The 21,521-nt window shown below is 43.8% G+C and overlaps 1 protein-coding gene across 4 annotated transcripts in view; it reads left to right on the top strand.

Moving 5' to 3' along the window:
- Window positions 1-18,342, top strand: part of cskl (c-src tyrosine kinase-like) — a 45,831-nt gene extending 27,489 nt beyond the window's left edge. For all 4 annotated transcript variants that reach the window (XM_086189647.1, XM_086189652.1, XM_086189665.1 and 1 more), the window contains exons 3-13: window positions 2,232-2,345; window positions 4,239-4,351; window positions 7,958-8,177; window positions 13,429-13,522; window positions 13,864-13,929; window positions 14,025-14,124; window positions 14,299-14,389; window positions 14,989-15,062; window positions 15,651-15,846; window positions 16,980-17,066; window positions 17,675-18,342. In XM_086189647.1, coding sequence (XP_086045773.1) covers window positions 2,232-2,345; window positions 4,239-4,351; window positions 7,958-8,177; window positions 13,429-13,522; window positions 13,864-13,929; window positions 14,025-14,124; window positions 14,299-14,389; window positions 14,989-15,062; window positions 15,651-15,846; window positions 16,980-17,066; window positions 17,675-17,857 — 1,338 coding nt within the window. In that variant the 3' untranslated portion in view covers window positions 17,858-18,342. The remainder of the gene's footprint in view (window positions 1-2,231; window positions 2,346-4,238; window positions 4,352-7,957; window positions 8,178-13,428; window positions 13,523-13,863; window positions 13,930-14,024; window positions 14,125-14,298; window positions 14,390-14,988; window positions 15,063-15,650; window positions 15,847-16,979; window positions 17,067-17,674) is intronic.
- Window positions 18,343-21,521: the final 3,179 nt, after the last annotated feature.

The following is a 21,521-nucleotide window of genomic DNA, read 5'->3' as shown; positions in this document are numbered from 1 at the left end:
GAAAGTCTGATTACATTGTCACTTGTAGAGAACCGGGCGGTGGTTCACTTGGAAACAGAGTCCTGCCTTTCCCAGGGAGGATAGCAATTGTGTAATTTGACAATGGTCCGGACCTGGGCTGAACTGTCACATACGTCTTTGTTGTCCTCAATAACGCCTTTATGTGTAAATTTAAGTGCAGCTTCCTCTAAGCACTGAATTAAGCAGCTTGGGTGCTCCCCCCCTGCTTGTGCTGCTCAGTCATTAGCTCATTGTTTGGTCCGGCCTCAGAAGTGTCCGTGACTCATTTCCAACCTGAAGCTCATCTAGTAGCTCTTTCCTACGAAGCTGTTGGTCACACTCCTCTCCCAGTCACAGCTACTGTATGGATGACGTACCTTATTTCCAGGGAAGGTGGAGTAAATACAAGAAAAGTCCTATCAATCTTGTTTTTTTCCCCCTTTAATCTATTGCTCATTGAAGTGTGGGTCAGTTTTGTATAAACTGACACGTGTAGCATCACAAAAGCTACCGTGCACATATTCGCCAGAGTGCAGAGTTTTGGGGCTTTGCATTTTGTACTGTTTCACTGGTACAACAAATGTTTCTCACAGTGGACCTTACCTTCTCACTCATGTCTACCTTCATATATTATTATGGATTTATAATGTTTACCTGTCACAGCACAGCACTCCATTTAATTCAAATGAAACATAGTAGAACCATCAACCTTTTAGCAGTTTGGAAGGCCCAACAATACCACAATTTGTGCTCATTCAGCAACGATTCACCTTGGATAGATTACTGCTTTGTCCAAAATCATTCTCTGCCTCATTACTTCCTGTTTAGCGCTGTGTGTAAAACCATATTTGGGCTCTGTGAGATGATAAAGACATTCAGACACCACTCGGGTTATATTCTCTGCACTTCTAATTACTGTCACGTGATTAAAGTGTCCCAGATCAGTGTTGAGTGTCGGATGAAGTGACGGCTTACATTATAAATGTAAAACAAACATCATTCGTAATAAGCACTGGCAGGCATTCTCGTGACGAATGTGGATGTTATACCAGCCAACATTATTTTCACATCACAACTCATGAAAACATGTTTGTGTCATTGTAACACCTCTAACTGCGTTAGCCCTTGTGAAATATTCCATATATATTTTTAGTTACTTGGTACATTGTAGCTTCTCCAGGTTTTCAGTCAAAGGCAGTCCAGACCACCCTTTCTTTGCAATCCTGCATTCGTGTGCAGTTGTTGTGTCTACATAATTTGACCGAAGGAACGGATCTTTGTAGGGAAACGCTCCCAGTTAGCTTCAAATGATCCGCTCTTTGAAACCAGCCTTTGATGTTTTTTATCCACTAACTCCAGATTATGTAATGTTACATACGCTTATGCGATGTTCCTTAAAACCTTTCATTTTTTTGGCTGAAAGCTAAAGTTGTAGTAAATAATCTTCTAGTGGTGCTACAATCAATCACCATGCAAGACTACTCAGGATGTTTGAGCTTCAAGACCCTGATGTGAACCCTGCAGGTTGTAGCGAAACAGATGCATTATGGATGAAGTGTGGTCCTCCTGAGTTTCCATCAACTGTTGATGTTTTTCATCTATGCTCAAAATCTATTTTTGCTTCTTTTTTGGGTGGGATTCTTTCTTTCTCTTTCAGTTTTATAATAAATACAATGAACGGTTATTTTTTTGATTGTTGTGGTTCAGCTGATTCCACTGACGTAAATAAATCTTGCAGCGGCAAGAGTTTTCCCTTCCTCCCTCTGTGTTTCTGAGGAGCTGTCATCACCAGCGGTCCAAATTCATTGCACTGTATCGACCAAAACTACATCTGACACATTCAACTGAACTGGTTGTTATCAGGAATAAAGCAGCTTTGTACCTTACTTAGGACCTCACTCACACACCGGCTGCTTTGTACTCCGCCATTCTCATTTCATCATTCATCATTCACTGTATTGTGGTGTGTTTTTGATCGCAGCAGCATGCTGATCCAACAATGAAATCTAACGTTGCCCATTGAGTTCTCCCCCTGCTCCTTTTCTGAGTCATTCCTTATTTTCTCACTAATTGCAAACAATATTAATGAGTCCCACTGCATCTCTAATTTTCTGACTCTATAGCTGTGTGTGTCAGCCAGCAGATCTAAATATAAGTAAATTGAGCTGCTCACACTGAACTGACTTAAGCTGCTGTGATTAATATCGGCTCCTCTGTCTCGTGTGATGTAGGCCCCATGGTCGACTGGCACAGAATGTGTAGCCAAGTACAACTTCCAGACAGCTAATGAACAGGACCTGCCCTTCTGTAAAGGAGATGTACTGACCATCATCGGAGTAACCAGGGTAAGGAAGTACTTGTTTTACCACAAAGCCTTCAAAACCATCCTCTTGATAAGATGAGCTTAGGAAAGACTCATGTTTAAAACTTCATCAATTTGCACTGTTGATTGCAATTTCAGCTTTAATTTCCGGTGACTGATTTTGAACAAAACGGACAATGCACTTCCTGAATGTGTCCATTCTTTGTTTGTTTTTTAAAGGAAACAAGAAGGTTGTTAGTGTACCGCATAAAACAATGTTGCCTTTAACCTATAGGAATCAATGTGATTGTGTGGCCATTTAACACAATGTGCAGGCACAGGGCAGCGTAAACAACAATAGGAAGAACTTCTGTTTCATTCAAGTAACAACCCCGACTCATTAAATCTAAATTAATAATGGCACCACCCTGTCCCAAAAACGTCTACATCCTTTCTCAGCTCAGCTAAAGCTACCTCTCTTGTTCATTAATATTTAACGCGTTTGTTCGTTTGCATGTCTCACAAACCACTTTTTGTTTGCTGAATCAAGAAGTAAGGTCTTTTTTTTTTTAGCTATAGTATCGATATTGATTTATGATCTCAAATGAAAGATTGATATTTATTTATTAATATAATTAAATTTCAAACCAAACTATAAGCCAGCACTATTAGTTCATGTTTCAAATGGGATACAGTGAGAATCTTACCACTAATTATTGATGAAATGGTGTGTTGAACAGGCTCACAAGCCCCGCCCCCCAACTCCCAATGTGATGAAAACAAACTTTGCGGAGGGTTTAAGGTCTCAAGTGCAAAGGCAAAATAGCTTCCAGTCTCTTAATCTCAGTTCTGAGTTTTTATGTGTGTGTGTGTGTGTGTGTGTGTGTGTGTGTGTAGTCTGAAGTAGGAAATATCATGACTAATGGAAGGAGGCTCCAAGTCTGTCCTCCTCACCACCACCTTACAATCTCCAGTGACAGACACATTCTACTTAGAGTTGCTCACCTGCGCTCACAACAGGTAGCGTTTACTCTGCCTTAAGTCCTTGACCTGACCATCTGGAGAGACCCCCTCGTGTGGGCAGCGTGTCCAGAGCCAGCCCAGCAAGGGGTTGCCATGCTGATTAATTGGTTCATTAACAAGTGCCCAGCTACAGCCCTTTTTCCACTGCTGTCATGCTAATTAATTAAAATATCTAAGAAACACTAATATCAATCAAAGCCAAAAAGCATCCAACGTGTATTCATTATCTTTTACAAAAAATAAAAAAAATAAACAGCAAGAGCTACATGGTGGAGTAAAAAAAAAAAAAAACTCCAGTGAACTTGATTCCCTCCAACAGTTTTCTGGCCTCGGTCAGTGTGTGTTTTTCAGCCAGAGGCGCTGTGTTGCTGCCTCAGACGTACACAGGCGCTCGCTGCCTGCAGCAACCTAATCCCACCCAGTGGCGCTGGCATGTATTTCATTTTCCTGTATATGCTATTAGCATCATCTCAACATTGGTTGCCTGTATTTTTTTTAGGGTTCTTTTAAAATTTTTGTTGGGTACTTTTAAAGCAAGGATGCAGTTTCCTCCTCACTATTATTCCTAACTAACTGTATCACACATTTTGCCAGCCTCATATCCACCTGCTAGAGGATATGAGGCTGGCACCGACTGTTTCTTCTTTTACATCTCTTTAAAACACGTTTGTTTTTTATTTCGAATTTCCTTCTCATTATCTACTCTTGCTTTAACTGTGTTATCTGTGTTTCTTGTTCATCTATTAATTTCTCTTGTTTATAGAATAAAGAATAAGCAGGCGTTATTAGTCTGTATGTTTCTGACTGTGCTGCTGCTATCGTTTCTCACGCACAAAGTTACTTTCATTTCTGAGAGGATTGTAGCCTCCACAAAGTCATTAAGGTTATGATGTTATGTGTTGCCTGTTTTTAGGATCCCAACTGGTACAGAGCGAGGAACACAGTGGGCAGAGAGGGAACCATCCCAGCAAACTATGTCCAGAAAAGGGAGGGAGTCAAGTCAGGAGGGAAGCTCAGTCTCATGCCGTAAGTACCAGAGGAGGAACCCTGAGAGCTCTCCTCAGTGTCACCTCTCTGTGTAAAAACACATTTTGTTATGTTAATTCTAGATTGTCATTGAGTTTGCATGTAATTGTTTACCTTTACACAAAGAACTCAAGTTTTCCGCTGGGTCTTATTGGTCTGTCCGTCCGTCTATCAGCAGGATGTTGCCCAAACTTCCAGGCCAACTTTGACTGAACATGGCGGAAGCGTAGAACATGAGCTGAAGAAGAACCTCTTCAGTTTTAAGGCAGATTTGTTACCTTAAACAGCTTTTTTTTCTTTTCTTTTTTCTTTTTACATTGGCTTTGGTAGACATGAAAATATACAGTGCCTCTCTGGTTTGACATTCAGGAGTTAGAGATTTTTGTAAGAAGCAGGTACATGACACTGCACTAAGTAAAGAGGGGAAAAGCAGTTGGCAGCAATATGCCCTTGTACTTCTGTGTCCCTGCTACAAATGTGCCAACAACCTTCCGTTAGCCTCTCTTGTTGCAGTGAGAGAAAATGTAATGTTTATTTAAATATCATGGATTTCATAAATCCAGTCTTGTATGTTTTTATTTATTTTATCTTTTTACCGTGTCTTCTCTTGTTGCGGTGTGGCTGCCGCAGAGGCCAGGACCAGCTGCATTTGAATCAGGCTCTTTGAAACGGCCACTCTTTCCAAAAAGAGGAACTCAAAACGAGAGGCCTATGTAAATGAAATGAGACAGGAAAGCCTGACACGAGTGTCTGTTACGTCATCCCCCAGCTTTTGTGTTTGCTCGGCAAATGATAAACAAGTATTGCAACTCAATGGGAAGTTAATATCTGTGTCATGATCATATGTGTGTGACTCTCCTGGGAAAATGAGACAGTGCTCCGCCGTCAGCGAGTGATACGGATCAAGCGTTACTAAACTCAAATCAGATCAGGCAGGTTTGTCAGCATCAGATATTGTGCTCTCTCACAGAATCCCCTCTGATGCTTTCGTTTTTCATCTTGAATTCGTGATGCAGTTTCTTGGGATTTTGTTAACTCGGATAAAACAAAATACAAAAAGTTTGTTTTACAGAATTTGAGTCGTGGAATTCTGTGAAACAGACACCATAATGCAGTGACTACATTAATAATTCCTGCTGTTTGCCTGTTCGGGGCTGTTTTCTTCTGGCGTGACACCGGCACTATGCATCATATCACTGGCGCTACCAGTCCTGTGGGTGAAGTGTCTTTTCTCATAATTAGCAGTCCTACACAGAACCAGGTTTCCTGTCCTCTATGTTACTGTGCAGTTTTAAATCTCAAATTAGACATAATTTGTTGGGAAAAGTTGAAAAATTGTGCAAAACCGTTTTCTACACTTTGAAGTGATCTTTGCTTCTCCTTCTTTTCTTTTTTTTTATTACAAGAGAGTTAATTTGCCTCAGAGGAAGCGCAAATGTTTTCGAATAGCTCAGACATGACCCACATTTATCTCGTTATAACATGAAAAGAACTTCCACTAACAAGACGGGCAGATTTTTTTAATTAATGTGCATCAATACAGATGTAGATATTTACTAAACGATAACATTAAATGGCAGGACATAAATTCATTTTTCCTCTGTAATTTTCTACTCCTATGACCACCGAAATATTTTGTTAACAGAAAACATTTAAATGGACTCGTGACCCTTGTTGTCTCATGTCATCAGCTGCTGCTGGAGGCTTTCTCTCCCTTTGCGTCCACTCTATTCTGAACTTGGTCAATGGGTCATCCAGCTCTGTCACATGGTTTCATAACAACATACATTTCTATACTTCAGCGCTTCACTCACTAAACTACTTAGTTGCTGTACTTATTCCCAGATTCCCTCCAAAAGTAAATTTTCAGTTCAGCTTGTTTGGAAGAAAAACAAAGCCTGCAAACATGAGTGACTGGTGATGTCATTTTGATGGTCACACCTACTGACACTCATGTCTTCACTGCATTGTTAAATATATAATGCTTGAAGTCAGTAGAAGTCAGTGCTGTGGAAGCATTAGTTTTAACCTGGAGGGACTTGTTGAATTTGTTATGAATCACTAACAGATGTCTTGGAGACCTCTCCCTCCCAGTTGGCTTACATAAGGGTTCAGCTGTGGTCTTGTGTCCCCACACTCACTCTGACCGATTGATACTCAGCAGTAATAAAGTCCTGTCCTCCCTCACCATCATCAATCGGCTTGCACTCTCTGCTGCCCTCATGTGGCAGTCATCAGCTCCATGTTTCTGCATCACCATGAAGAAACACTGCTGCCTCCTTCCCTGTTGTCCTCCACCTACTTGATAACTGCAGTTTTGGCTTTCAGTATGATGTAATTTGTGAAACAAAACCGCAGTTAATTGCTGTGAACAGAACAGCTAGTGTGTGTTTCTCTGGGCCGTCCAGGCTTGGCGCCTGCTCCCAGATTAGTGGGAGTTAAGGAGCTGTTGTCCATCGGAGAAGCTGCCTGCACTGATCTAATCAACTCAAACCGTATTAAGCTGCTTTGCCACAAGGGCCTTTGCTGTCTGAGGAGGCGGAGTATGAAGCGGAGGAGGGAATGACGGAGGCAGCCACAGGAAACCGGGCTAAATCAATTATAACCATTGATTGCCACCAGTTCACCAGCCAAGACTGATAGACAGACCCTGTGGGCCATTGCTGTTTATGCCCAATATTACTCTTCACCCTGGAAAGGATGTAAATTAAGGGAGCAGAGCAGAAGTGATTATAAAATTTCAGAATCCTGCAGTGGGTGCTTAATTGAGAGTTAGCGCACGCACACTGACATTTTCATATTATAAGAAACAATTTGCCATCTAATGAAAAAACCCAGAAAGATTTATGTGAAAGCATAGAAGAGATTTGTAACAAGCATGGAGCAGTAGATGACAGTGTAATGCAGCATCTAATCCATCCATTAGTAGCCTATAGATGTAGCCATATGGTGGGGGTGACGCAGGGTTATGCAGCCAAATAGGGAAGCAAGAGCTTTATATCTTCTCAGTTTATGATGAAACCAGCTCAACAGCTTTGAAGCAGAGGCCAGAGTTGATTTTTTTTTTCTGCTTTTTTTTTTTTTTCTCTGAGTCCAGCATGTGTTGCATAGACGGTCCACCTCGTTGTCTCAGTGGGTGACTCGGTTCTCCTCATCTGAGGAGTTTCTGCATCTTCCTGTTATTGCAGTGCCTGCGTGTCAGCTTCCGACTCCGCTCCGGGCTTCATGTGCGTTTGTGAGGACAATGTTTCCTGTTGTTTGGGTTCAGGTACTTTCTCACTGACTCCTTGAGACCAGACGGACCCGCCCCTGTCCTGCTGGAGCTGAACAGACTGGAAGTGCTGCTGCCAGCTTCCCATTACCACCCACACATCACCCCCCTTTTTTGTCTTGGAGGGCTGTAGGCTGTGATACATGGAAATGGATCTTTCTGTCTGGTTGACCTTGGTGATGAGAAAACTGAATGTAGTGAAAATAAAAATGTGTGAAAGATTTTGGCCTCTGGTATTGTTAGCAGCATAGCAATGACTTGTGTTATTATTCTGACCTCCTATTATTCCCCCGTTTCTCTAATTGGATTCTCCGTCTTGCCCCCCCCACCTCTAGCTGGTTTCACGGGAAGATAACTAGGGAGCAGGCTGAGCGGCTCCTCTACCCTCCAGAGACGGGATTGTTCCTGGTGAGGGAGAGCACCAACTATCCCGGTGACTACACCCTCTGCGTTAGCTGCGATGGCAAGGTGGAACACTACCGCATCATCTACCACAATGGCAAGCTCACCATTGATGAGGAGGAGTACTTTGAGAACCTCATGCAGCTGGTGGAGGTGAGGACCAGTTGGTTGTTTTTTTAATAACCCCACAACACCCTTGATACCTAAAGTAGATTTGTCAATCAGTCTGGAAGCTAGGAAAGACAACTGGCGGTTCATTATCTGGGCCAGTTGGTTGGTGCTTCTCTAAACTTATCCAAGCGGGGTTGAACTGAGGGCAGCTGGGTTTTATTGGTGTTACCTAAAGACGTTTGGCCTCTCATTCAGTGGGATTCTGAACTGAGCCCTCCTTGGATATCCTGACCTGGATGACTGAGGATTTTCAGACACGTAAGAGGTGTCTGCTTCACAGGGGACAGACAGCAAACTTGGTTGTAATTCAGGATTTAAAATTCACTTGAAGCTGATTAACAGGCACTGAGCAGGCAGACATTCCACCTCACCAGAACCATCTCTAATGTCTAATGTCTATTTCGTAACACCTTCGTCCTGATGCCAAGTTTGTTACAATCACCTTAATATCTGCGTTCAATCGACAACGTACAATGTCATCACAAAGCCTTGCGGCTCTCTGAAGAGAGCACCTCAAGAGTTTATTCATGAGAATTAAACCTTTGACCTCTGACAAAAGGTTCGGCAACACATTTTTCCAGTGGCTAGAGATCTGATATTAGTGAGATGTTGGACAATATCGCCATGTTGCTGCCGTCTATCAACCCCTCCCTGAAATGGCGGTTTTGTGGCTCTGGTTACCACGCAATGGCTTCCATTCCGATGATTTCTCTTAAAGGATGTCTTGAATCCTGGAAAGTGAAGCGCTCCACTCAGCTTTCTTACCTGCCCTTAAAGATTGAGGAATTTTTCTACTTTTGATATCTGGAGAAGATATTTTTTCTCCTATGGATTCAGATCTTCTGTTTTTGTATATTAGTTTCATATGTTGGTGCACCTAAGTGGTTCTTGGTATACATTTTCGTCATCATTTAAAAAATCCAAAGGAGAGTACGGGCATCTTGTGAAGGTTTAGGCAGGAACATAAAGTGAAAGCCATCCTCCATTTCTGTTATGAAGTAAAAGTATGACTTGTACTGTGATTAATCATGCAGCAGTATTCTTACATAATTCTGTAAACAAAAAGACACGCTCACATTTACATCCCCGTGGAATTTCCCTAAAAATCTCTTTCAAGTGCACTTGCTTCAAAAAGATGTCTGATCTCTCACTCCCTGCTATCTGAAAGCCAGTTCAGAGAAAGGACAGTGTGGATGAAGACGATGGCAGGGGGACAGACTGACAGCAAGGCCTTTCATCATCTCAGATAATGAGAAGAGCTGGATTGGCAGCTATCACACTTTTAATTGGACCTCATCTCTTTGCCTTGCGGGGCCATGGAAGTGGACGACAGGACTGTGCCAGCTGGCACCGAGACAATCTAGATCCCCAGTGCAGTCTTAGTATCAGCTAAATCTCTATCTCTCTCTCGCGTTCTGTTCTTCACACCCTCCGGGCTTGGTTCTGCCTCCACTACCTTTCTCCGCCTCCCTCGCCTTCTCTCTTGTGAAGCTCCCTCAAGGATACCTGGCATATCGTCTTCTCTCCTCGCTTTGTTATACATCTCGAACCTCTTCATATCACTATCTATTGTCTCTGTTCTCAGCTTCTCCTCCCTACCTTTTCACTCTTGGTCTATTTTCACTCCTCTGCGTCTTCCCTCGTTTGCTCTATTATAGCCTACCAGAGGATTCCTCACATTCTTGTGTGTTTTTCTGGCTTGGTCACCACTCCCCTGTCCTGCTCTGCTTTGGCTAGTCACAGCAGGCTTTACATTAGACGTACGTGTATTTGCACACAAAAATAAAAACTACATGTGGGCATGAATACACACAGACTTTATCTTACGTCACATGGTGCACGTGCCTCTCCATCCTGTCAGGAGTACATCTTCAGGGATTTTGTTCGTCATGTTCTTACACCGCTGAAGCGAAGCAAACATGGCTGCACAGTGGAAGTGTTTATTCTTATCCACTTATCACACCTTTCTGTGTAAAGTAAACATATATGTGGCAAGATCTCCATTGATTTTACACCAAGTGTTAAAAGGCTTCATTTACACAACTGATCATTGTCAGTGAGACGAATTATGCAGTAAACAGATTTGTCTGTGTCTCACCAGATGATATAGAAACCACAGATTTAATCCGGCCACGAGCTGAAGAACACGTTAATATTGTGTATCTGTATCTTTCATTTGTCAGCCTCAACTCTGTAGCAGGAGCTTCCTTTACTATGTTGCCCCCTGGTGGCTGCCACTGTAACCTGCAGTGTGTGACATCTTGCTGCAGTTGATAACAGTTTTGCCAACCGTGGTTATAGTAAAAAATTGACACCCCATAAGACACCAAAAATTGAGTAGGTGAAAAGATTCTTTTCCATTTTCCCTCATGAATATCACTAAAACAAAATAAAGGGAATAGTGATTAATGCATGATTGTCCAGTTTGGTTTTGTGTGATTTCAGAGGGTGAATCAGTTGACTGCTCTCACACTCGCACACTTCTCCAGTGCTGGTTCCCACATGTATGATCCCAGTCTCCACCTCCCCCTGCAGGGGCGCCAACCCACAACCTTCACCCAGCGCCCTGCACATCCTGCCAGTTTCCATCTTAATCCTTTGTGCGATCTTGTTATCGCTGCTGCTGTATGATTGCAGAGCAGATGTTTGCCTCCTACTGGTGGAATAGAATTGGCTTTTTTACAATTTCACGATCAAAGATATCCAGATCAGATAACAGTCGACCCCTGCATATAGGTTTTGAGGGGGGGAGGGGTGGAATCACTCACGTCAGCTGGTCTAGCCTGCTTTCAAGTTCTTGGAAAAAATGTGAAACGACTATATCTCTGGTGATTTTTTTTAATTTATGTGACAATGCATGAAGTCCACACACGCTATGTGAGCAGCTCTCTTTAAACTATGCTGCTCTTGATGCTTTAATATATGTATTTACTGCCGCAGCCGCTGTGGAGATTATATTGTTTGGATCGGGTTCAGACATAAAAAACAGAAAGCCTGTCAGGTTTGGTTCAGGCTCAGTTGAGACTCCCACATGTCGGGTTTACTTTGGACAAAAAAATGTTCTGATCTGCCCACTGCTCTACTCGACTCTAGTATTAATGGTAAACTTGGAAGGGATTTGACAAAAGCTGCTTGGCGCAAATCTCCCAAAACTTTGATATTATAGTGCAGCAGAAACCTCCAAAAATGACACCGAATTCTATCATTTCCTACCATGTTTAGAATCTCAGCATCTCTGAAGGACGTCGGCAGATGAGACTGAATGGAGCATCTGGCGTTTAAACCTACGACTGCGAACAGTCCATGTTTACGTGGTCATGAAAGTCTGATAACGTTTCGGGAAAAAGAATCCAGAATGTCTCATCAGACTCCGATTTTTTTTTCTCACACATACCTTTTATATTGGATTCCATGAAGTTAACTCCAGATCAACTAAACTTAAATTAGTTGAATAAATGTGTTTATCCTCTCAAAACACAAGACTGGTCATTAATTCTAGTTGTAGAGTTTTTATTCGTATTTTTCATGTGTACACTGAGATTTCATAGAATGCTTGATCATGAAAATTGTCCTTAAGGGCCTCAAAGAGTCCTGGAAATGTCTTGGTAAATATGCCTGACGGTGAGATGCTTTATTAAAGATGTAACGACCTCATAGTCTGTCTGGACCAGCAACGATCTGAGTGTCAGGACAGAAATCCATGCCCTGGGTCTTTTCATTTAAGAGTTATGATGATGAGAAACCACTCTCTAATTATGATAGTAGGAATTATTGTAAAATATAATATGAAGGAAGGAAAATCTGTCCTTCTCTGTTCCTGAGCTATTGGGAACCCGAGAGCCTGAGATCTGACCATTTCTTTCATTCCTCATGAATGGTAACGAGGTAGATATTTGGTGTCCTTCACCACAACCCTCGTCCTCCACAACATTTGATGTATGTTGATAAAAAAATTTCCATCTGTCGCGATCAGTGGAGGCAAACACCACTGATGTCATATAGACAGACGGAGACACTTGTTCTTACCGTCTGAAGTTTAGTTTAATCTTTTACCTTCATGTCGGTGCAGGTGCTCCCCCGTAGAGTCACTCTGGAACAGCAGCCTCACTCTAGCTTTGCATTTCAAAAGCTTCTATTCAGATTCAGCAAGCAGAATTAATTCATGAACATGAGTCCTTATCAAGACTGAGCTCTCCACGTGTGTCCACTTGGCTTTAGATTGAATTTCTGCCTCCATTACTTCCTTTGACCTTGTAACACCACTCAAGTTTCACATTTGCATAGCACCAGTTTTATAAAAACAATCACTGAATCGATGGCGTGATCAGTGACACTGTAGGACACATAGGTGTTGACAATATGAAAGACAGGTGGCCAAATGTGTCCCAGGCCCCCTCGTGTGAGGGGTGTGATGGACTGGATCCCTTTGAATCAGAGGGGGTTCCACTTGTAGTCCAGCCGTCCACTTGTGATCCAATAACCAAACAAGACATTTTAAAACCGTGTGTGAACAGGATCTAGGAGTATTGCATCATCCGCTGCAGGAGCTCCTCCATTGTTATTCAGCAGTCGTACATCTTGGATATGACGGTCGGTGGTTGTGATACTTGTCCCGCCCTTCCTCAACTGTGATTGAACAACTGGGTGAAAAGTGAAAGTGACGAGCCCAATGCAGTAACGAAACACCTATCAGCTCTCCGTTTCCAGAAAAGAAAAAAAAAGGCTGAGTTAAGTTCAAGTTTGTTGCATGGCGTAAAAGCGCAGTGAACGTAACTGAGTGTTTACAAATGTCGGTGTTCCACTGTGTAAATGTAAGACTGGTCAGTATCTCACTGTTATGTTCATTTTGTGATATGAGACAAGAAATCCTCTCAGATTTATAAGAGTTGTGTGTTTCTGGTTTTAGAGGCTGTAATACCCTGGTGTCGTTTCCTGACCTTGGCCGACTGTTAGAGCTTCGCTTTTAGCCGTTGTAGCCAAATTACTGCTGATTATTCATCAAATGTCTCCTGTCAATGGTTCGTGAAGCACCCCAGCAACATTGTCACAATATTGATATTGAAGTAAGTGGGTAAAAGAGAACAGTGATATTTGTTTTTGTCCATGTTGCCTAGCCTTAGTAAGATCGCCTCTCCTAAGTCCTTGTGAAACGTGGGTATTTTGTTTTCACTGACATCAATGACATTTTTCTGTCCGTGTATTAAAATGTTCCGTTCTCTCTTAACTCCTCCAGCACTACACCAAAGATGCCGATGGCCTTTGCACCCGGCTGATTAAACCCAAGCTGATGGAGGGAACAGTGGCAGCACAAGACGAGTTCTCCAGGAGTAAGGACACACTGATCTTATTGCTCTGGTCCACAGGGACACTAGAACAGCGGGGACGTTATTGTGCATTTGCGTGTGTCACACTAACTTCACACACATGAAGTGCAGGGGTGAACAAAGCTTGCGTCTCCTCCTAAGCCCTAATGCCTAATAGCATTAAACATCAGAGGGTATCTAATCTTTGTGAGTCAGGGGACGACTGCTGGGCCTCAGCAGCTCTCAAGGTCAATGTCAGTGGCTCAGTGGTTCTCAGATATTCTTGACTTTGTACCTGCAAAATGATACATGATAATAATGTTCTTGGACGTGGATCGCCATGGTCATCTTCCCTTTCTTGGCAGGCGGCTGGGCCTTGAACAGAAAGGAGCTGAAACTCCTGCAGACCATCGGCAAAGGAGAGTTCGGAGGTGAGCACCTGTTTCTTCTACGTGGTATTTTTCATATATCACAGCTGTAATGACAGTTGAGCAGGATGTTTGAGTCAAACTTCTCTGCTCTTTAGATGTGATGGTAGGAGACTATAGAGGGACCAAAGTGGCGGTCAAGTGCATCAAAAATGACGCCACGGCGCAGGCTTTCATCGCCGAGGCCTCGGTCATGACGTAAGAACCTCCCCCTTTTCTTTGATGGCACCAGCATGTGTTTTTGAGTGTCTTTTCCCAGATATAAGCTCATTCCTTATTTTTCCATCAGATTGCTCAAAATCACATTTGAGTCTAAGGAGACAATGTGTTGTGCCCATGTTCTGCTTAACCCTGATTTCTGCTTCCATTCAGGCAACTGAGGCACAACAACCTGGTGCAGTTGCTAGGAGTCATTGTGGAGGAGAGGGGCAGTCTCTATATCGTCACAGAGTACATGGCCAAGGTCTGTCTCATTGTTGTGAAACCGTTCCTGCAGGACCAGAATGTTTAAATACAGATGTTAAAAATATAGTAACTCACATTTCCTCATTAAAATCCCTTAAACTGAGAGTTATTGATATTTCAAGTTGGGCAATTTCATGAACTGTAGTGGTTGTAATCACGCCCAAACTAAAAAATAAATAAATAAATCCGAGGTAACTCATCTCATGTTGTGTCAGCAAGCACTTTAGCTTACTTTAATTGAAACGTGGAAGAAAACTGTGAACATGATTACTGAATAATCAGCAATGGTGCTTGTTTCACAGTGAAAACACCAACTCCCATGATCCCACAGTCCACGATGCCATCAAACTACACTTTTTAACTGATTGAAAGACCGCTAACGTCAGAAATTACACTGTGCAATTACGTGTAAATTCAACATTAAAAATTATCAGAAATGAATTTATGTACATTCATCAATAAATGTTTTACATGAATGAAGAACATTAAAAAAAAAAAAATGCCATGAGAAAGAACTTTGAATTGCAAAGCGGCGAGTAGCAGGGAAAAGCTGCTTGTTGGCCTCTCGTAGCTCACAGCATGTCAACTGTCTCCCAGGGCAGCCTAGTGGACTACCTGCGCTCTCGAGGTCGGACCGTGCTCGGAGGAGATTGCTTACTAAAGTTCTCACTGTGAGTCGTCCTCTTCTCTCTTCAAGCACTAATTCAACTGCTATCAAAGACAGCTGTTTAATCAGCTCAGCTCGGGGTCGAGAGCTAAATGGTGGCTGCTCGTCAGCTGTCAGGATTTGAATTGAATTTGGAGAGAACAAAGTCACAGAGCTTCACTAGAAATATCAAAGTGCCGTGTTTTCACAGGAAAACGTTGTGGAGCTGAAATAGATGCTCCATCTGCAGGTTAAATGCCAGCCAGTCCCATTTATTTTTAATTAAGTAGATGCTGTAACACAGCTCAACTTAAGTGTATGACTGCTAAAAAACATTCAGATCCGAAGAAATGTCCCGATTCATTTTTAGTGTCATCGAGAAGCGCACGAGAATAGGTTAAAACTGAACGACTCTGAGCAAGTGAAGCAGGTGAAGTTCTGATTTAGCTGCTATTGATGGTATATTAAGACATTCACGCTCCAGTCCTCTGCCTCATTTTCTCAGCATTCCCAGTCGTAGAGTTTCTGTCATTGGCTGATGAGATGTTGTAACACGGCCACAAGCGCGTCCGCGCGCCACTGCTAGATTCTAACGACCTCCGTTCTCGCTCAGTGACGTGTGTGAAGCCATGGAGTACCTGGAGGCCAACAACTTCGTCCACAGAGACCTGGCAGCTCGTAACGTGCTGGTGTCTGATGACAACATCGCCAAGGTCAGCGACTTCGGCCTCACAAAGGAAGCCTCCTCCATACAGGACACTGCCAAGCTGCCCGTCAAGTGGACCTCACCCGAAGCACTAAGAGAGAAGGTGAGAGACGACAAGAGGCGCACAACACCCAGGTTAATGTGCGGGTGCTCGGAGGGCATTCGTTGTCACATGCTTCAGCGATTTAAACCTGAGGAACGGGGAGCTGGGATTTAAAGCAGCAGGAAAAGATGTCATGCTTGTGCAGTCTGATGATTTCATTTGGAAACGGGCAGTTTGATATGAAGCCTGGGCGGGAACGTGCTCCGACATGACCTGACAAGATTGGACTGAGACACCCTTCGTGATTAAGATTGATCTCATTACCGTTACTGTCAATCGAACAATTACATGATAAATACAGTTGCTAACGGCTAGTGCTACATTGATGGAAATATTAGCAGTTGGGATCTTTTTTTTTTGTCTCTTCTAAGCTCCCTCCATAAATGTCCTCTTCCTCTTCTTTTTTTCCTCAGTGGTGATTTCTACTCTGACAAGCAGAGCTACTGCCTCGAAGGAGTATTTTTGCACCGTAACCTCAACTGTTACGGTACACAAACAGATGTTAAAAATTAAATTGGAACTGTTGATTTTAGCCGCAAATACTGCATAGTGCTGCTTGGCAGTAGTAGGGCACTCTTGAAAATTTGGAGGACTGTTCAGCAAAAGCTGAGCGTAATCTTGAAACTTTGAAAATGTTCACTCATTGTAATGCTGCAGCAGCGTCAGCCCCTCATCCGCTTTCTGCTAATAGTTTGTTAAAGCAGTACTTTTCATTTGTGAATACTTGGCTTTCTTGCCAAGAGTGAAACAAATGGAGCGTGAGCTGGGAGTGGATCAGTGCACAGACTGTCAAATTCAACCAAACATGTTACAACCTTTTATATTTGAGAGCTATGTTCTCTTCTCTGCTCCCCCTCTTCATGCTAACTAGGAACCCACCATAGCTCAGAGGGCACAGCCCTCCGCCAAGGTCCGACCCAAAATGTAATGGGCTCATCCCCCACCCCTGCGGCAAGTTTCAGGAAAATCTGCAAAGTAGATTTTGCGTAATCCTGCAAACAAACACACTGCAGGGAAATCAAAACCTCCCTGGCAGAGGCGGACTTAAACAACCAGGAGCTGGTTTAGCTGGAGAGACCAGATATAACAAACCACTGATCTGCTCACTGAATTATTTTGTTTTTGTCTAACAGAGGTTTTCCACCAAGTCGGACGTCTGGAGTTACGGAATCTTACTTTGGGAGATCTACTCCTTTGGGCGCGTGCCTTACCCCAGAATTGTAAGTAGAGCAGCGAGGCCGCTGGGCTAGAAAATCCATATCATGCTGGTGTTTCTGTTAGAATACAAAAATTTAGGTTTAAAAACTAGTTATCAACTACATGATTATCTACAGGCGATCAAACAAAAAACAAGCTTTTAGCGTGTTTCCAGCAGAGATCAGCATCTCCTTGCCTCTGGGAAACAACAGAAACCTGTAAACCGAGTTGAATAACAAATACACGATGTGCAGTGCGAAGAGTTGATCTGCTGGTGAGCGCGGCCATGGGCCGATGCTGCCTGCTTAAAAAGAAGCAATTAATCTGTGGTTCACTTAGTTCCCAGGAGGACCAGCAGAGGGCAGTCTTCATTGCTTTGTTTTGTTATTTTTGTACAACATTTATTTTATTCTAAATGAACCAAGTGTCTTGTACCTCTGGGGTCGACCTCAGATCACCGAGACGCTCAGTGTGATGCTGGTGAGGCGTGCTGTTAATGTGAGAGTTTATTATTTCTTGTTCACACCAGACATGTGAACACTCACCTCCAAGTCAGAGGAGTTTTTAGAAGAACAGGTTCACCTCCTGATGTCATAAACAATGCCCCCCCCCTCCCGCCTCTCTCTCTCAGCCGTTGAAAGAGGTGGTGCCCCGCGTGGAGAAGGGCTACAAGATGGACGCCCCAGACGGCTGCCCGCCCGTCGTCTACGACCTGATGAAGCAGTGCTGGACCCTGGACCCCGTCGTGCGGCCCTCCTTCCGCATGCTGAGGGAGAAGCTGCAGCATATCAGAGCCAAGGAGCTCTACCTGTGAAGAGGAGGCGCAAGGGGGGGCGTAGGGGTAAGAGGAAGGGTCGGGGGGCATCCAGACGCAGCACAGCACAGCTGTAAAGTAGGAGGAGAAGATGAGGGACCACAGCACCTTCCTCCTGCCTGCCCAGTCTGTTGCCCCGTGGGACTGCCATACTGTGGCCCCCTCCCCTGACCTCAGACATCCGCCAGCCTTCCTCTGCTTCCATAAAAGGACTGTTTCCTGTTTGTGTTGTATAGCTTTTGCCAGACAGTTTCCTCTTCTCTCCATGAGCCACCGCTCTTTCCTCCTTCTACACCTGCTGCTGCTCACCTGCTCTCTCTCTCTTCTCCTCTTTCTCTACCTGGAAGATCTCTCTCTTTATTTGTTCCTCTCCTCTCCTCCTCCTCCTGCTCCTCCTCCTCTCTTGAACATGACATTAACTGGAGGGGAGGCTGGCCTTTTCCTCCACGTTTGTCAGGTGCTCTTCCCTCCCTCCCTGCCCCTCATCATTCCTGGATCTCTGTATCACTGTGTGGCTCTGCATGCCTTTCAGCTCAGCTCTCTGTCATTCCATCCCTCCTCCCTCCCTCCCTTCCTTCCTTCCCTCCTTCCTTCCTTCCTTCCTTCCTTCCTTCGCGCCCATGTCCTTGTCGTGGTGTCAGGTGTGGGGCCTTCGCTCTGTGCCAAAGTGCCTCCAGTCTACAGAGCTCCAGACTTCCCTCCAGCACTTCTTTAACTTGGACTGTTGTGATTTGTTTTTTAATTGTTTTTTTTTTAAAAGGAATCTTTTTTATTGCTTTCTCTTTTTTTCAGGGATGTTATCAAACTGCTTTTAGCGCTGTCTCCCCCACCTCCGCCACCCCCCCACGAGAGGGTTGTTCATGTGTCCATTAAGACAGAGTGGGAAGAAGGATTATTTTGGGGGGGGGGGGGGGGGACTCAGTATCAAGTTCATCCTCCAGAGGAGCAGTGGGGGGGCAGGACAATAACAGGAGGAGAAGGGGGAGAGGCAGTTCACAAACATGGTTGATTCATCATACATGGGCTTGTTTTTATATCAAAATATATTTAAAGGATTAAAAAAAAAAACAAGGAATAAACTGACGGGGGTGACCTTCAGATGGCGTGGAGGGATGGTCAGTGTCTCTGAACGCTGGGGTCGGGTGGTGCATGCTGTGTGTGAGAGGCCTTCGGTTCAACTGTCAGTGCTTTCAATGTTCATTGTTTTATTATGCTATCATGATTATGAATAAATCATTCCATCTGACTCGTCTGGAGACACCTGCTTTATTATATTACGTGCGCATGTGTGTCTGTGTGTGTATGCGTGTCTTTCTATTGTGTGAACCAATCCTTGAAAGAAACACCAGTGTTGTGAGGACATTTGAACCACCTCTGCTGGTTCTCCAACCTCCAGTGACTGAAGGTCAAGACTTGGTTGTAGGGTTGGAGTTGGTGTCAGGCGTGTGTGTGTGTGTGTGTGTGTGTGTGTGTTTTGGGGGGTGGTTTCGGGGCAAGGGAATGCATTATGTGAACAAAAGTAGAAATACAAGTGTGTGTGGAGGGAATGAGTGTGTAAAGGTTAAAGCAAATACCTGCCGCGTGAGGAGGGCTGGTATTGAACTTTGATAGATTGATAGCTTCGCCCTAATGAAGTTAGGAAGAGACTCCATCTCTCACTAACCCTAAGGAGTAAAGGTCTTAGTTTGTTTTTATGCTGTAAAGCTGCTTTGAGTGGAACAAACGCCAACATGTGGAAGCTTAGAACTAAAAGGGTTCAGACAAATTAAGTTCAACCACATTTTGGTGAACAGGGTTTGAGTCCCAGTTAACATTTGAGTCAAATTTGGAGAAATTCCCTCAAGTTGACCCTGAAATACAGCGTCATTGAAAAATGGGACAGACAGACGGACAGCTAGAAAATGTTAAATGTTGAACACAATGTTATGGATTTTGTGACTTTTCGCTTTGTTGAAATGAATTTAAACGATTTTAAAAAAGTGTCTTTCAGAAGCCAACATTGAAGCCAAGATACCTTTGAAGCTACAAGGAAGGAAGATTTGACAACAATACGCCTCTAACAGTAGAGAGAGGAAGTCAACCACGAGCTTCCAAAATACCTGTGATGTCACTAATCCTGCCTCTTAAATTCAGATTTTTCACTCAGAAAAATTACACTTTCACCAATGAAATCCACCTGGAGAAAGAAGCTCTTTTAAAAAAAAAATGAGATAACGTGAACCCTTGCAGTATTCACTCCCAATTATGTAAATGATTAAAAGACTGTCTGATAAGACTGCTGTTGTGCATTAATTTATGAATTATCTCTAAGCATCACTGGCGGTTTCTACCCTCCGACACGTTAAATGAACGCTTTGCGCTCGTGGCCTCTCGAGTCATCAAACAACCTGAAAAGACGAGAAATGTTGCTCAGATGTAACTCCCTTGTTGTGAGCTGATGCTTTAAAGAGTGTGTCCTTACAGATCTGCAGCTACACACACACACACACACATATATATACACGCACACACGCAATCCTTTTATTTTGTATTCAAGCGCTATGAACAGGGGGTGAACTGCCAGGTGTGGGTAAAGGTGTGAAGCCTGTGGTGCTGTTTGTTAGCAGAGCAGTTAGCGGTGGTTTGTGTTAGCGCTGGTGTGACTTCCACGCTTGGATGACAACCAAATATTCTCCCATGTCTCTGTGTTTGTCTTCCTCTTAATTCAAATCTGATCTTTGGGATTTTTCACCCCCTCCCTCCTGGTGCTATTTCATGTGATGCTCATGAATTTTAAAGGCAGTGACAGCACGGTAACAACAGCTCCTCTTACGTAATGTTGTAATGCTCATGGCCAAGACGGTGCTGCTGTCAAGACCTATCACGCCAACTTCAATTTACCATCCCGCCACAGCTGCATGTGACGGGCGTGCTCCAGCCCCCCCCCCCCCCCCCCCCCCCCAGCAGCCCCCTCTCCTGTCTCTCTGGCTAAACCTACAGCTTATTAGCTGATTGTGGGAACATTTTTGGATGTCGCCGGACTGCCAAATGTCACCTCTGAGAGGCATCGTCGTTTTCCCGAGGGAGAGCTGAAAAGGAGCATCGCACAGCTTTGAGCTTGTGATTGGGAAGCGGTCCCTCAGGACAGGAGACGTTCCTCTAGAGGGGTCAGAGGTCAGATACTGTGGCAGCCTTCAATGACATTCAGCTACTTCCTCAAGGACACAGCGGTGTTCATTTTTAGATTCTGGGTACAAATCTTATTAAATGCGATGAGTTATGACATGAGAGTTGAGGTATCTGTGACGGGAGTGTGCGCTGGTGACGGGGGAGAGTTAGCACAGGGTAGCGCCGTTCACACTTGAGTAATCCTGACAAGCACACGGCTCTGCGTTCTTAGCAGGAGGATACATGTTAATCAGCTTTTGATAAGTTATGGATCTGTGCTACTCCATGGCAACAAATTAGCTCCTGAAATAATCTGATTACGTCAACACATTTAGTGTGTGTGTGGTCCATGGGAGATGCTGAGGGCAGCACATGTTTTTGTTGGGTTGGCGTGTGTGTGTGTGTGTGTGTGTGTGTGTGTGTGTGGTGGCAGTGATGCTCGTCAAGCTGGACCTGACAGAGTTTCATGTGTGACAGAATGAGGGTGTGGTGAGGAGGAAAGAGTTCCAGGTCATTT

This window comes from Aulostomus chinensis, chromosome 2 (genome assembly GCF_037954235.1).
Source record: "Aulostomus chinensis isolate RoL2024-O1b breed Wild chromosome 2, RoL_Achi_v1.0, whole genome shotgun sequence".
NCBI lineage: Eukaryota > Metazoa > Chordata > Actinopteri > Syngnathiformes > Aulostomidae > Aulostomus > Aulostomus chinensis.
This window is presented reverse-complemented; position numbering and strand designations above follow the sequence as displayed.